This window comes from Camelus bactrianus, chromosome 15, assembly GCF_048773025.1.
Source record: "Camelus bactrianus isolate YW-2024 breed Bactrian camel chromosome 15, ASM4877302v1, whole genome shotgun sequence".
In the NCBI taxonomy this organism is placed as follows: Eukaryota; Metazoa; Chordata; class Mammalia; order Artiodactyla; family Camelidae; genus Camelus; species Camelus bactrianus.
In genome coordinates, this window is record NC_133553.1 from 36,705,355 (window position 1) to 36,718,837 (window position 13,483).

The window sequence follows — 13,483 nt, forward strand, 5'->3', positions numbered from 1 at the left end:
AAGCCCTAGGGGAATTTCAGCTTATTGTGTCCTTTTCAGACTTGTGAGAAAATGTTTATGCTGAGGAGCAATAATTTTCACTGCAGCCAGAGAGTATCTATCAACACGAAAGCAAGTCCTAAGCATCAGGAGACTAAACAACCTGGACTAAAATAACATTGACCTTCACATTGAGACAGTCGGGAGTGATTTAGGGTCAGAGTTTGATGATCACCACAACAAACTCTTTTAGAGATTTACTAACATTCCAAAGTCAGTGTTTGGAAATTCTTAATGAGAAATTCACTGATAGAATATTTGGGCTACAATAGTATTTTACACTATGTGTATAAATTTTGGTTTTGTCACATTTGTAGGTTATTCATAGATCAAATTTTTTTTAATTATTTGATTTTTAAAATAGCATGACACCAAATAACTGTTTTGAATGTATTCTCTTTTTGATTAACTTTGTTAGTAACATTTAGACAAAAATCTCAAAAAACACTTATAATTCAAGGTTTTTGGAAATGCTTGAACACAATGTGGATTATTTGGTGTTTCTATTATTTAACTCTGGGGATTTCTTTCTGTTTTTTAATCAGGTTCTCCAAAGGACTTATTTGAGTTGGGTAAACCAGTTCAGCAGACTGCATCTCCAATGCTTTTTCCAATGATGATAACTGCCCTTAAAATCCTTTCAGACCTGGATATCTATCTATGTGAGACCAATAAGTATTTTGGTAAGTATGTCTTAACTATTATAGATTACTGTATGTAAGAAATACACCAAAATAATTATTCCAGAAAAACTAAAAGTAACATGACATTATGTTAACAAGAGTTCTTTGTATGATGAAATTATAGGTAACTTTTTTTTCTTTCCTATTTCATTATTGTCTTACTTAAATGATAAACGTATATTGCCTTTACAATAAGGAAGATTTACTTTTGAAAAAGCAGTTGTAGGCACAGTAATATCCACACATATGAAATGAGATCTCAGGTACATGTGCAGGTGACAGAATACTAAGCAGGGACACAGACACATCTACTAATTGCAGAAACAGACTGTAACCAGATAGCCTGGCCCACCTGGCTCTCACGTACTGGCTTCTCTGCAGATCACAAATATAACTCCAAACATGGTGACAGGTCTTTGGTACCAGATTATTTATAACCCCTTGTGGAAAGTCGACATCTTCCCCAAACAGATGAGTTGAATAATTTTGGTTTTAACCTAAAAACTAGTTTAGTTAATCTAGGGTGTTTGGTTCTAAGTAATACATTTAATATTCAGTGACAGGAGTTAACAAGATAAAAAAATGTCTGTTTAGGCATGAAGGTAATCAAACTTGTCAGTTGTCCAGTGCTGACTTGTAATTGGTTTGACAGAATTTACATTAGGGAAATCAGAGAAATGCTGCCCCAAAATGTCCTGGAAGAGGTACCAAGTTCTTCTTATGACTAGAGTATATGCAGATCCTATCACATCTAGAAAGCTGGCAGAAAGTCTAGAAAACTTCTGTCCCAGTGATGTTTACTGAAAGCTGATTTAAATTAGTAAAACAAACTAAAAAGCCACCTCTTAAAATTTATAGTATACATTCATACTAATATATATACATATTCAAAGAAAAACTTCTTACAATTCGTATTTTATTCACTTCTTTATCTATCCATCCACTCATTCATTAATTTAGCAAATGCTTTCTCGAATATCTTCTATATAAGAGGCAAAATCTTAGGAGTTGGGGAGTACACCAGAGAACTAACAGAAAAATCCATGTGTTCATGGAGCTTACGTTTATAGTGCTAGAGAGATTAAAAAACAAATAGACAAGTAAAATATATAGTGTGTCAGATGGGGATAAGTGTTAGGAGGAAAAATAAATCCAGAAAGTGAGGTAGGGCATGCCAGTTGGGAGGTGGGTGTGGAGAGTGAGGTGCTGTTGTTTTAAATTAGGGTGGTCGGGAAAGGCCTTACCAATAAGGTAACTTGGTTAAGTGATGTAAGTGTTGGTTCCAGACAACTTCAATATTCCTCTCTTTCACAAATCTTTTGAGCAACAGAAGTGGGACAGCACTGATCCACTGTATCTGTTATTTTTATTGCATATGTGAAATAATCATTCTTTTCATGCTTTAAGAGTTTTGTATCTTCAGCACATGAATATTGCTCTTACACAGCAATAATACACAGTAAGCATGTTTACACTAGAGTTATATAGCTGGTGAACAGACTCATTCAGATGCCAGTCTTTTAGTGGTACCATTAAACTAACACAGCCGCACATGTGAACATTAGGTGTTTTTCTATTCATTCATGTGTTTACCTTCTCAAGTTGACTATGAGCTCACTGAAGGCAGGGATGAGACAATGCTATGTTCACCTTGGCAGCCTTAATGCCTCACCTAGTGCCTAGCAATTGTCAGGTGCTCCATGATTACTAGCTGAATAAATAAACTTTGAGAGTAAAATAGACATTGACTTTAGGTTCAAGAGATTCCCAATGGCCCACATATACCTACTGAACTGCCCAAAGTGGGTAACTGACTTATATCATGATGATTTCTCAATTTCTCTAAGCCTTATACGGAGCTGGCATTAAGGACTTACTCTGTAAAATAAAATGATGGTGTGTTTTCAGCAGGGATACTTTCTGTATAAACAACTCTGAGAGGTTGTTTCTAATTCCATTTTCCCCGTGACAGTGCTATGAAATGAGACAGCTGTCACGCTCACATTTTTCTTTTACCTCTGTGACAGATTCCCTGGTTCATGTCCTCTTTCTGAGATGGTGTGGAGTGATACTCTTCAGACTAGATTAGGGGGCAAAATTATGACAGCTTATGTTAGCCACACTTGGGAGAGCAATAAAAGGGAAAGAGGGAAACAAAAAACTTTATTTTATAATGGAGTCCTGATTCTAGTTCTTAATAGTTAATGTGGTTTTGGACCAGTTGCTGAATGTCTGTGAATTCCATGACCTTGTCTACAAACTGGGAATAATATTTACTCCCTCGCACTATTGTCAAGAAGGTCAAGTTGGATAATATATATATAGCGTTTGTTATGGTGCCTGGCACAAAAGGTGGGTGTTTAATCGATTATTATTAGTATTTTTACCACTACTACTAATAATATTACTATTAGAGAAGTTAGGTAAATAAGATGGTTTTCACCAGTTGTTGAACACTTATATGATCACTGAAGATAATGCTCATAAATATACTTGCACTTTAAAGTTTATCTCCCTTTATATATTTGTAATAATATTAAGCCAAGTAATGTTTATAATAATGTACTCTTGAATGTCTTTATCACTTAAGTATATGAAGAAAGTGTAAGATGTTGTATCAAAAAAAAATTCAGCTGCAAAATGGGATGGTATTTAATAGGGAATGTCTCCGTGTTCTCAGAGCACCAGACATGCAAAGGAACAGCTCAGCAGGCGTTCTGCCATCATGGTGGTCGATGCAATCCCTGCCCCTCTGATACTTTTCTCACAGAAATGTAAAGTCAGTGGAAGTCATTATCTTTTCAGGTAGGAAAGTGATGCTTTAATTGTTGGCAGAACTCTAGTCTGATAACCTTTTCCTCCTCTTTCTTTAGAGTCTTGAGGCTCCAGGACAAAGCCCACCACTAGGCACAAACATCACCAGCTTGCATGATTATGGAGATGGTCTGTCTGATGTTGAAAATGTCCCTAGTTTTTTGACAACGGCTAAACAACCATGGGGTCAAGTGGACTTGGGAAAGCGGCAACATTAGATGAACTGCTGAGCACTTGCATTGAGATGTTTGGTACGTGCCTTTTCTCCCTTTTGTACATGTTGATACTATTACTTTCCCCTTGTTCAGATGCAAGTGTTGCTGTGGAACAGAATTCAGTCTCCATACTTTGGTATTTAGGGCCTTTCTGATTGACCCCAATCTGTCTCCCCATTAGCACTGCCTCTGCAATTCCTTCCCTGTAGTGCCTGTAGCTAATACCCCAGCCATACTGTTCACTTGATGTTCCCAGAGCACTTCCTGCATCTTTCTACCTTCGTGCCTTGATCATTCTCCTTCACTGCAACTCTGCTTCAGGCTCATTTCAGAGGCCACCTCAGATGTCCATACCACCGTTCCCAGTCTCCCCTGTTAGGAGTGCTGATTGCGTCCTCCACCACCCGACAGCCCTTTGACTTTCTCATGGTGCATGGTATATGCCACTGTGATCATTTCTTGGTCTTTTGGCTTAGATATCTATAAGTAGCACCATCTCCTGCATTCTCTATGTGTGTGTATGTCCTGTATCTCCTACTAGGCGATAGACTGTACAGCTGTATGCTTTTTCATGTTGTTTATGTATCTACCTCAGCATTTTGGATTATTCCTTGCACAAACAGAGTCACAAAGAAGTTGCTTGTTGAACTGTTGTTATAAGAAGAGTTAAACCAGATAGATTAGGGTTGCCGGATAAAATACAGGATGATCAGTTAAATCTGAATTGCAGATAAACCACATATCTAGTATAAGTATGTCCTGAGTAATGCATTGGACACACTTATGCTAAAAAATTATTTGTGGTTTATGTAATTCAAATTTAACTAAGTGTCCTGTATTTTTACTTGTGAAATTTGGCAACCCTAAACCAGACGAAGGGTGAGACCTACCCACTTAATTTGCAAGGAAATACCAGAAAAAGTAGGAGGAAAATGATACTTGAGTCCAACAAGAAATTTTTGACACTAACATTTCTCTACTGCTATTAGAAAAAGAGAAAAGTAGTACGTACTGTTGTCTCCTCACCCCTTAATTTATTTTATTTTTTAACAGATGACAATGGAGAGCTGAATAATAGTTATCTGCCAAGAATAGTTCTACTGATGCACCGATGGTATTTATCTTCCACTGAACTGGCGGAAAAACTTCTCTGCATATATCTTTTCAACTACTGTGTAATTTTTACAATCATAAATCAAGTTCTGTATTTAGATAAAGTGTCTAACCAAAGCCAGTAAATTAAGATGAATAAACAGTCTTCAGTCAGTTATCCAGCTGTTTTGTGAATATATATAGATGTCTAGACAAAACAGCTGGATGATTGACCAAATAGTTGACTATCCATCTGGATGTTTTGGCTCCACTTGAAAATAATCACTAGATATAAAATGAAACAGGAGCTGTAGGCTGAATGTTTCTAGCTTGTCTTAAACATTTCTGTTGTTAGTACAATGAAAGAGTATTTAAGACTAATTTGAGAGCTAATTTATTCCTTTCAAGAAGGAAAAATGGTGGACCTAGAGGATACATTTTAGACATATGGAAATGACAGCCAAAATAGTATGATCTGGCTCAGGCATAAACACCACTTAAATTTTCATATCTTCCCTTGCTGGCAAGACACAAGGAACATTCTAGCAGATTTATTATAATTTGTCAATAAGTATTAATTTTAAATTTTCTTCTGACATAAAAGCAAAAAAAAAAAAAAAACCCCACATAGTTAGAAACCCATTTATAATAAGGGCTTTTAGCAGTTCACCACTTTTGTACATGGTACAATCCTAAAAGGTGGTTAAAAGCCAGATGACTGAAAATGGCTACAAAATAGTCTAACATTTATAAGGAGGTTTTATTCCCTGAGATCTAATGTTTATTATATAATCACTAATGTTGGTTCCTACAGTCTCTGCCTGCTTCACGCCCAGGGGTCCTACAGGTGAGTAAGAAGCCTTGCCGGGCAGAGGGTACCTAAGAGGGAGGGGGTCCATCAAGTGTCATTAGGGCCAGCAGGGCTCCTACCTGTTCAATTCATGCTTCCGCCACTTTCTACTTCCCTCCATCATTCCCCCAACCTCAGGGCAGAAGAGGATGTGAGAGAGGATAAGGGGACATTCACCCTGAACAGAGGTCCCACGAAGTGAGGAGGGTCCCCAGTGATCCAAGAGTTCCACGGGTCCCAGTGTTGAAGGGAAGTGCATAGGGAAAGACAGAGGGAATTGACTCAGTCTGGCCCCATCCTTCCTCAGGATTCAAACAATGTCCAAAAAATGTGCCCACAAACAGCATTCTCATCATTAGCAACGTCCACTGTTACATGAAACGCAAACAAAATGAGACATTTAGGCAGAGCCCAATATCTGAAAGTACAGATTGTACGGAAGTTGAAACTGCCTGTGAATTACCATTTCTTCAGATTTTCTGCCCTTTGGATTCCTTGCTCACTGCATATCCACAGTGTCCTGGCATATATAGCAGGAGCTCAATAAATATTAGTTAAAAAGAGTATGAACAAATAGACTTGAGACTAAATCACAACCCCACCTGTGTATTAACATACCTGAAAATAACATTTTCAAATACTAAAGAAATTAGAGTACTTATATAAAGCATTCATCCTATATTACAAAATCTTTTTGGCTAAAATGGTGCCTCTATGTACTATCAAATCTAAATTATCTATAGTTGGTAATATATTTGTAATGACAGTTGACAGTCATTACTTGGTAAGTGCTCAGGAAGGTGAAACTCATTTTTTAAGTGGCATCTCTTCCAGACCAAAAAATACATCCCAGAGCAATAATACACCGTTCTAATTATTCAGTGCTGATGGCATCAGAACCCACTTCTCTCCCTATTTGAATATCCACATAACCCTAATATTCCTACTATGGCCTTCTTATTAGAACTTCATCTAAATAGATCAAACAGCTGCAGGTCTGTTCAAAGGAAACAAAGTACAAGCATTTTTTCTTTAACTAATGTACGTATCGAAATGCCAGTGGAGAAAGCTGTGATGAATTTCGATTAAAGATCTGCTACTTCATAAGGTAAATACTTAGAAATTTAATTGTCTTGTAGTTTCTGATTCTGGAATTGTTGACAGTTTCCTTTTCCCCAAACAACAGACTTAGTCTGACAATAGAATTGACTCAAATTCCCCTTTTATTGATTTTGTTTAAGTTGGCCCTCCTCTGTTCCTTCGGGGTAGAATTTAGCTTTCTTTTTGACTAGAAATCAAGCAGTGATCAATGTGATTAGGGAATGAAGCCAACGTTCAGAAAGAGTACATTCTTTTTTTTTTTTTGTCTACTCCCTCACCATACACATTCCCACCTACTTGCCATGAGTTGAGAGAAAAATTTTCTCTCAGCTGTGGTTCTAAAGAGAGAGTCAGAAAGAGTGGCTCAGAGTGGGAGAGGTGGACTTGGGTCCTTGATTGAAGAAGAGACGAGTGAGATTCAATGTGATTGGTGAGGGATCAAAGATCGCTAACTTGGGATGTGGTCCCAGATGTGTTGTTAAATGTAATCTGTAAAAACAATAGTTTCCATAGAAGTCTACTTAAAATCTTCCGATTGTCAAAAATACTTGGTGCCTTTCAGGTACTGGATTCTGAAGTTTCCTGCAGAGTTTAATTTGGACCTCGGTTTGATCCGTATAACTGAGGAGTTCCGGGAAGTAGCTAGTCAACTGGGATATGAGAAACACGTCAGCCTCATTGACATATCCAGCATGTAAGAGTGGTGTAAGCTTCTTTCAAACAAGATGAGTCCACTGTTTTGGGGAGGGAGTAATGATGACCCCACTTGACCTCCATGCACACCATTTCAGAATCAAGGTGTGCTTCTTTGAGGAAAGGCTTGCTGCAATGAGCATAGCCCCACTGGACATAGTTCATCTCTCCAAGTTTCAGTTTCTTTATTTGCAAAGTGGGGATGGTACTTTTCTCATGGGGTTATTATAAGCATCCAATAAATACAAAAGATTATGTCTGAAAGCATTTGGCACATGATAGATGCTCAGTACCTAGTTACTAAATCTAGCTAATGTCTCATGCCTTTGCCACTCATAGTGTGTTCTGTGGGTCAGCAGCGTTGGCATCACCTGGGGGCTCAATAAAAATGCAGACTCTCATGCTCCACCTTACACTGCTGAATGGAACTATAGTTTAATAAGATCCCCAGGTGATTCATATGCTCACTCAAGTCTGAGATGCTCTATACTGTGGTGCTTCTGAGGTCAGCCTGAGGCTGTACAAATGTTGTCCATAATTGTATCATGAACTGATTAGCTCAGTTGTTAGGAACTTAGTGCTCATTAGGCTAGCATTTTATATCAACTAGTTAACTTTGCAGACAAAACTATTTTAGGTCCCTAAGTATGGTTATCCATATTACAAATATATGCTCTTGTGTCCTAGACATTCACACCCTAGTCTGTTTTCCTAGAAAACTTCTTCAAGAGTGATCAATGGTGAGCAATCCAGGAATCATTAGGGATACTGTTTAAAATACAGATTATTCAGATTATTCATTCCTAGTAAGTCAGAATCTCTGGTAGCGAGGTCCAGGCCTTTGTCTTTATACAAGCTTTTCAGATAGTCTATATGTTGCTGAAGCATGAGAACCAGCTTTTGGTGATCTCCATGTACCTTAAATCACCATTTATATATTGATAAACTCCCTAATGTATATCCCTAGCCCTAACCTCGGCCTTCTGATCCAAACCTTTCACAAGAAAGGCCAAGTAAGAGATTTTGGATGGATCAGTGCAAACCCGCCCTATCTGGAAAGACACTTGAAGTTTATGTTCTATTGGCAATGGGTCAGTGGTTTTCTCTTCAAATATGGAGGGCAGGGCATGTATTTTGCACAAGCCCCTGGAAGCAGGCCACAAGTTACAGAGTCAGTAGGTTAATAACTTCCATTGAGTGAAATGGGCTTTCAGCACATTGACCAGACTCACTCTTCTTTTATAGTCCTTCCTATGATTGGATGAGAAGAGTCACACAGAGGAAAAAAGTATCCAAGAAGGGAAAAGCCTGTCTGCTGTTTGACCATCTGGAGCCCATTGAATTGGCTGAGCACCTCACTTTTCTGGAGCATAAATCTTTTAGAAGGATCTCAGTAAGAAACTGGACATTTATTCCTCCAAGGATAACAACCACCATGCCAACTTTCCCAAGAGCTGCGTTTTCATTCTCTGAAGTGTTGGCAGCCTCTGTCACTGTGCTCCACTGGAAAAGTGCCCTTACTTCACAGGAACAATCCCTTTTAACCAAAGATAAATATTATCCTGTCTTTATTTTATGGCTCAGGAGCTATATTTCTGTCGCTATTTTCAATGTCTCCTTTCATAGGATTAAAGCATGGTTTTCTAAATACTCAGCAGAGATTGAACCATTCAAAGTTTTTATTTAGCTCCATTGACTGCTCCCAAGTGAACATGTTTGGCTGGGCCCTTTATTTGGGGGGAATAAATATTTATTTAGGTTGGGATTTGTATAAATGCCTAATTATGGGTATAGGCTGAAAATAGGAATCGTAGGCTTTCAGGAGAATCTCAGCATCAGGTTGTTTCTTTCCCAGGGATGGAGATCCTGGATTAAATTTTTCTTTTCAACTCTGCCTTGATAGCATTCCTTCTCTTCACCCCTTTTCTTTCTCCTGACTATGATCTCTTCCTAGCCACCTATTCACTATTCACTGGCTGTATTATTTCCACAATAGTTCACAATCAGCCTTTGTCTTTGTCTCACCAAGCTCTGGGGAAGTCACTCTTTCTTTTCCAAAATGCCAAAGAAGAACATGAGGTTAGAAGTACGGATTTCTGAAAGATATTCTTTTCACTAAATAATCCTACTTGGAGAGGACCTTATCTTTCTCTACAGACAGGCCATAAGAGGGAACCCCCTGCACCATTTGTTTATAAGATAGGAAGCTCCTATGTATCTTATGACACCCATGCTGACTTCCCAAAGATGTGTCTGTTTTGCTAAACAGTGGCCTTAATCCAATTACTATTTTTTCTCTTTTTTTCTTGAAAAAACTTTGTGAACTTATTCTGACTTGAAATTATGATATTTGTATTCATTTCCTCCTCTTACTTGTATCTCAAACTTGCCTGACCATTGGAATCACCAGCAGTGGGTGAAAAATGGAGATTCTTAGGTTGTCCCTCAGGAACAGTGAGCCTGTAGGTCTGACATGTTCCCTGAAACCAGTATTTAGCAAATGCCCCAGGTGGATCTTATGACTCAGCAAATTTTGGACTCACTGGAATATGACTCTGAGTCTTGTCTCTTCCTTCTCCCACCAACACTGTGGTGTGCAATAAATGTGTGTCTGTATAGGAGAGTGAAAATCAGCAGAATAACATGTTAATGGCACAGAAACAGTTAACCTTGTAAGATGCCATTATAAACGTGAAAGGAAAGAAATCATTATGTTGTCCTGAAACAGTTATCTCACCTCTTCCATGCAACATTCTAATTTCTGATTTTGCAAAGACTCCATTATAATTCAGAGTCTCCGAATCTTCCTTTCCTAGTTCACCGATTACCAAAGTTATGTCATCCATGGCTGCCTGGAGAACAATCCAACCTTGGAGCGGTCTATTGCTTTATTTAATGGAATCTCTAAGTGGGTCCAGTTGATGGTTCTCAGCAAACCAACCCCTCAGCAAAGAGCACAAGTCATCACAAAGTTTATCAATGTTGCCAAGGTATGTATGTCTGTTAATTAGACTGGGGTTCTCAAAGGATTCTAGATATTCATTCACTCTGTTGAGAAGAGTCATTGAGGAAATTTGGGGTTCACAGGATAAAAGCCAATTAAACTACCCATTAAGTGTCTAATGAATAAATCATACTTCTCTCATGCAAGAAGATTGCTTTTAATTGGCCATACTTTAGAAGCATTTAATGTAGCTATTTTTCTATGAAATGATTGATATATTTTTCTAGTAGATTTCATTTGTCCTTCATTTTGAATTGATATTATTTTTCCTACATGTTGGTTAGTAAAATTGTACATGACTTCATCTGTAACTTGAAAAGATCAGAATAATTCAAAAATTGTTACAAAGTATTGAAGTTAACATTTTTTTAATTGCAGAAGCTCCTTCAGCTCAAAAATTTTAACACCCTGATGGCAGTGGTGGGAGGCCTTAGTCATAGTTCCATTTCTCGGCTCAAAGAGACCCATTCTCATCTTTCTTCAGAAGTTTCAAAGGTACAGTGAATCAGATCCTAATCCTAAGTGAAAAATTCATTTGTAAATTATTTAGGGGTAAGATGCTCCTAACAAATGTCACTCAGAAGGGGAAAGGTTTCTTCTTAGATAGTAGTAGGTTACACATGAGGGATAAAATAGTAAAGGAATAGCCATTCCACTTGGAAAAACAGGCTGGAGGGGGTGGCAAGTGTCTCAGAAAGAATACCTTGAATACCATTAACATATCGTAATTTTAAATATTCAGTAAATATGTATTTGGTGTTTACTATGTGATAGGCATTGTGAAACACATTGGGGGAGGCAGGGATAGGGCAAATAAGACCAAAATGGTTCCTTCTCTCCCTTCCTCAAATGAAGTCTTTGAATACCTGCTCTCTTCTTAGCACTGTGTTTGACACAGTGGAAGATACAAAGGAATTGGAGGGGGGGGGCATAAGCCTTGTATAGAAATCCCTCAGATTATAGCTGAGTTGTCAGGAATAAAAAAAAAAAAAATTAAACAATGGTCATTTCCCAAACCCAGATTTTTCTGCCATGTTTATTTCCAAACCACAATAATTTTTCCTTATTAAGCAAAAAAGAACAGTTCATTCTTATGAATAGATCTCCCTATAAGAGTGTACTTTGCTGTATAAGTAAGGACACTTTCAGCTGTAAGTTTAAAAAAAAATCTTAAAATTGCTTAAACAATAAGGAAATAGATTGTCTCACATACCTGAACATCCAGAGGCAGGGTCAACTCCAGGCATGGTCTGATCAGAGCTCTGGCTCAGTTGCTCTTTTTTCTTCTGAGTATCAGTTTTTGGTTTTTGTTTGTTTGTTTGTTTGTTTCATCAGACTGCCTTTCCTCCTGATTGTGCTGTCTGCAGAACAGGAAAATTATGCTCTCTTATTCATGAAAGTTGGAGATAGGAAAAACTTCTTTCTTCAGCTCTGCCCCCATGGAATTAAAGACCTTTTTTAGACAGATTGGACCATCTCAAATCACATGCTCATCCCTGGACCAATAACAGTATCAAGAGGAATACAATGTACTGATTGGCTTAATTCTGTGTTCCTGAACCAATCACAAGCCACAGGGATGGAATTATGATGATCAGAACCCATCCTTGGACCTGGGCATGGAAACAGCTCTATCTGAGTCACATGGGCTGCTTTGGGCAAGAGCAGACTGATCAAAATTAGGGTCTATTAGGAAGATCTGGTTGCTATTAGGCAACCAACAATAACTTGTCCATATAAACAAGAGGATATAAGCCACAGAAGCACTGCTGTCTGACCTCAAACACTGCACCCATTTCAAGTATAATGGGGCTCATTATGTAAGTGTTTCATTTTCCTTGAGATTTGTACTGAATGTCCAGCAAAGAGCAAAACATATTTTAAATATTGTGAAGAATAAGATTTCAATGGAAGCTCATAGAGGCTTGGAACCACCAGTATGTCTTCAAAATTATTTATTTGAACTCCTCTTTCTTACAGAAAAGGAAACCAAAGCCCCCCAAAGTGGAGTGATTTGCTTAAGGTCACCCTCCTGGTTAGTGGCAGAGTCCAAAACCACAGCTATCTCACACCTCAGTGTGTTCCTACCCGATATTGCCCTAGATTAACCTTCAAGTTATATCTTGAATGCAACTTTAAAGGACAACTAGGAAATTTTAATACACTACATACTTTGATACAATACATGCTTGTATTTGTGGATTGCAGTAGTTCCAGGAATTGCAAAATACTTATATATACATGATGCTATTTGACATCTCAGCATCCCTAGTAGGTAGGCAGAGGTGCAGGCTGTTCTGTTTTGTAGCAGAGTGGAACAGTCTGTCCAACTCATAGCCAGGCCTGGTACATTTTTCGAACTTTCTTTTTCCTGGTTCATATTTCCCTGCATCAACAATTGATACTTCTCTCAGTAGCCGAGGAATTTCCTAGCCACACACTGCTGGGCCTGGGGTGGGCAGAAGGGAAGGCTGTTTGAAAATTCTACTTTTCCATCTGCTCCCAGAACTGGAATGAAATGATGGAGCTGGTCTCCTCCAACGGCAATTACTGTAATTACCGCAAGGCCTTTGCCGACTGCGATGGCTTCAAAATCCCAATCCTTGGCGTCCACTTGAAAGATTTGATAGCAGTCCATGTCATTTTCCCAGACTGGACGGAGGAGAACAAAGTGAACATTGTGAAAATGCACCAGCTCTCTGTTACCCTGAGTGAACTGGTCTCCCTGCAGAACGCCTCTCACCACTTGGAACCCAACCTGGATTTGATCAACTTGCTCACGGTGAGTCCAAGGGACTGGAGTTTGTGGTAATAACTCATCACTTCCCAGGGGATACAGGAAGAGCTGTGCCAGCATTTCACTATTTGGAGGGAGTGGGGTTTGAATTCAGAGTTAATAAATGGGAAGAAATCTCAAAGGATGAAGAGAGAGAAACCCACACCCATAATCAGCATGACTTGAGACTAATCTAGCAAAAAATAAATTCCCTTT

General features: G+C 38.4%; 1 protein-coding gene across 10 annotated transcripts in view; it reads left to right on the forward strand.

The window, feature by feature from the left end:
* RASGRP3 (RAS guanyl releasing protein 3) overlaps positions 1 to 13,483 on the forward strand; it is a 97,369-nt gene that overhangs the window by 57,712 nt on the left and 26,174 nt on the right. For all 10 annotated transcript variants that reach the window (XM_074378716.1, XM_074378714.1, XM_074378712.1 and 7 more), the window contains 9 exons: positions 585 to 722; positions 3,596 to 3,787; positions 4,805 to 4,907; positions 6,739 to 6,801; positions 7,357 to 7,488; positions 8,733 to 8,880; positions 10,304 to 10,477; positions 10,870 to 10,986; positions 12,998 to 13,273. In XM_074378716.1, coding sequence (XP_074234817.1) covers positions 3,718 to 3,787; positions 4,805 to 4,907; positions 6,739 to 6,801; positions 7,357 to 7,488; positions 8,733 to 8,880; positions 10,304 to 10,477; positions 10,870 to 10,986; positions 12,998 to 13,273 — 1,083 coding nt within the window. In that variant the 5' untranslated portion in view covers positions 585 to 722; positions 3,596 to 3,717. The remainder of the gene's footprint in view (positions 1 to 584; positions 723 to 3,595; positions 3,788 to 4,804; positions 4,908 to 6,738; positions 6,802 to 7,356; positions 7,489 to 8,732; positions 8,881 to 10,303; positions 10,478 to 10,869; positions 10,987 to 12,997; positions 13,274 to 13,483) is intronic.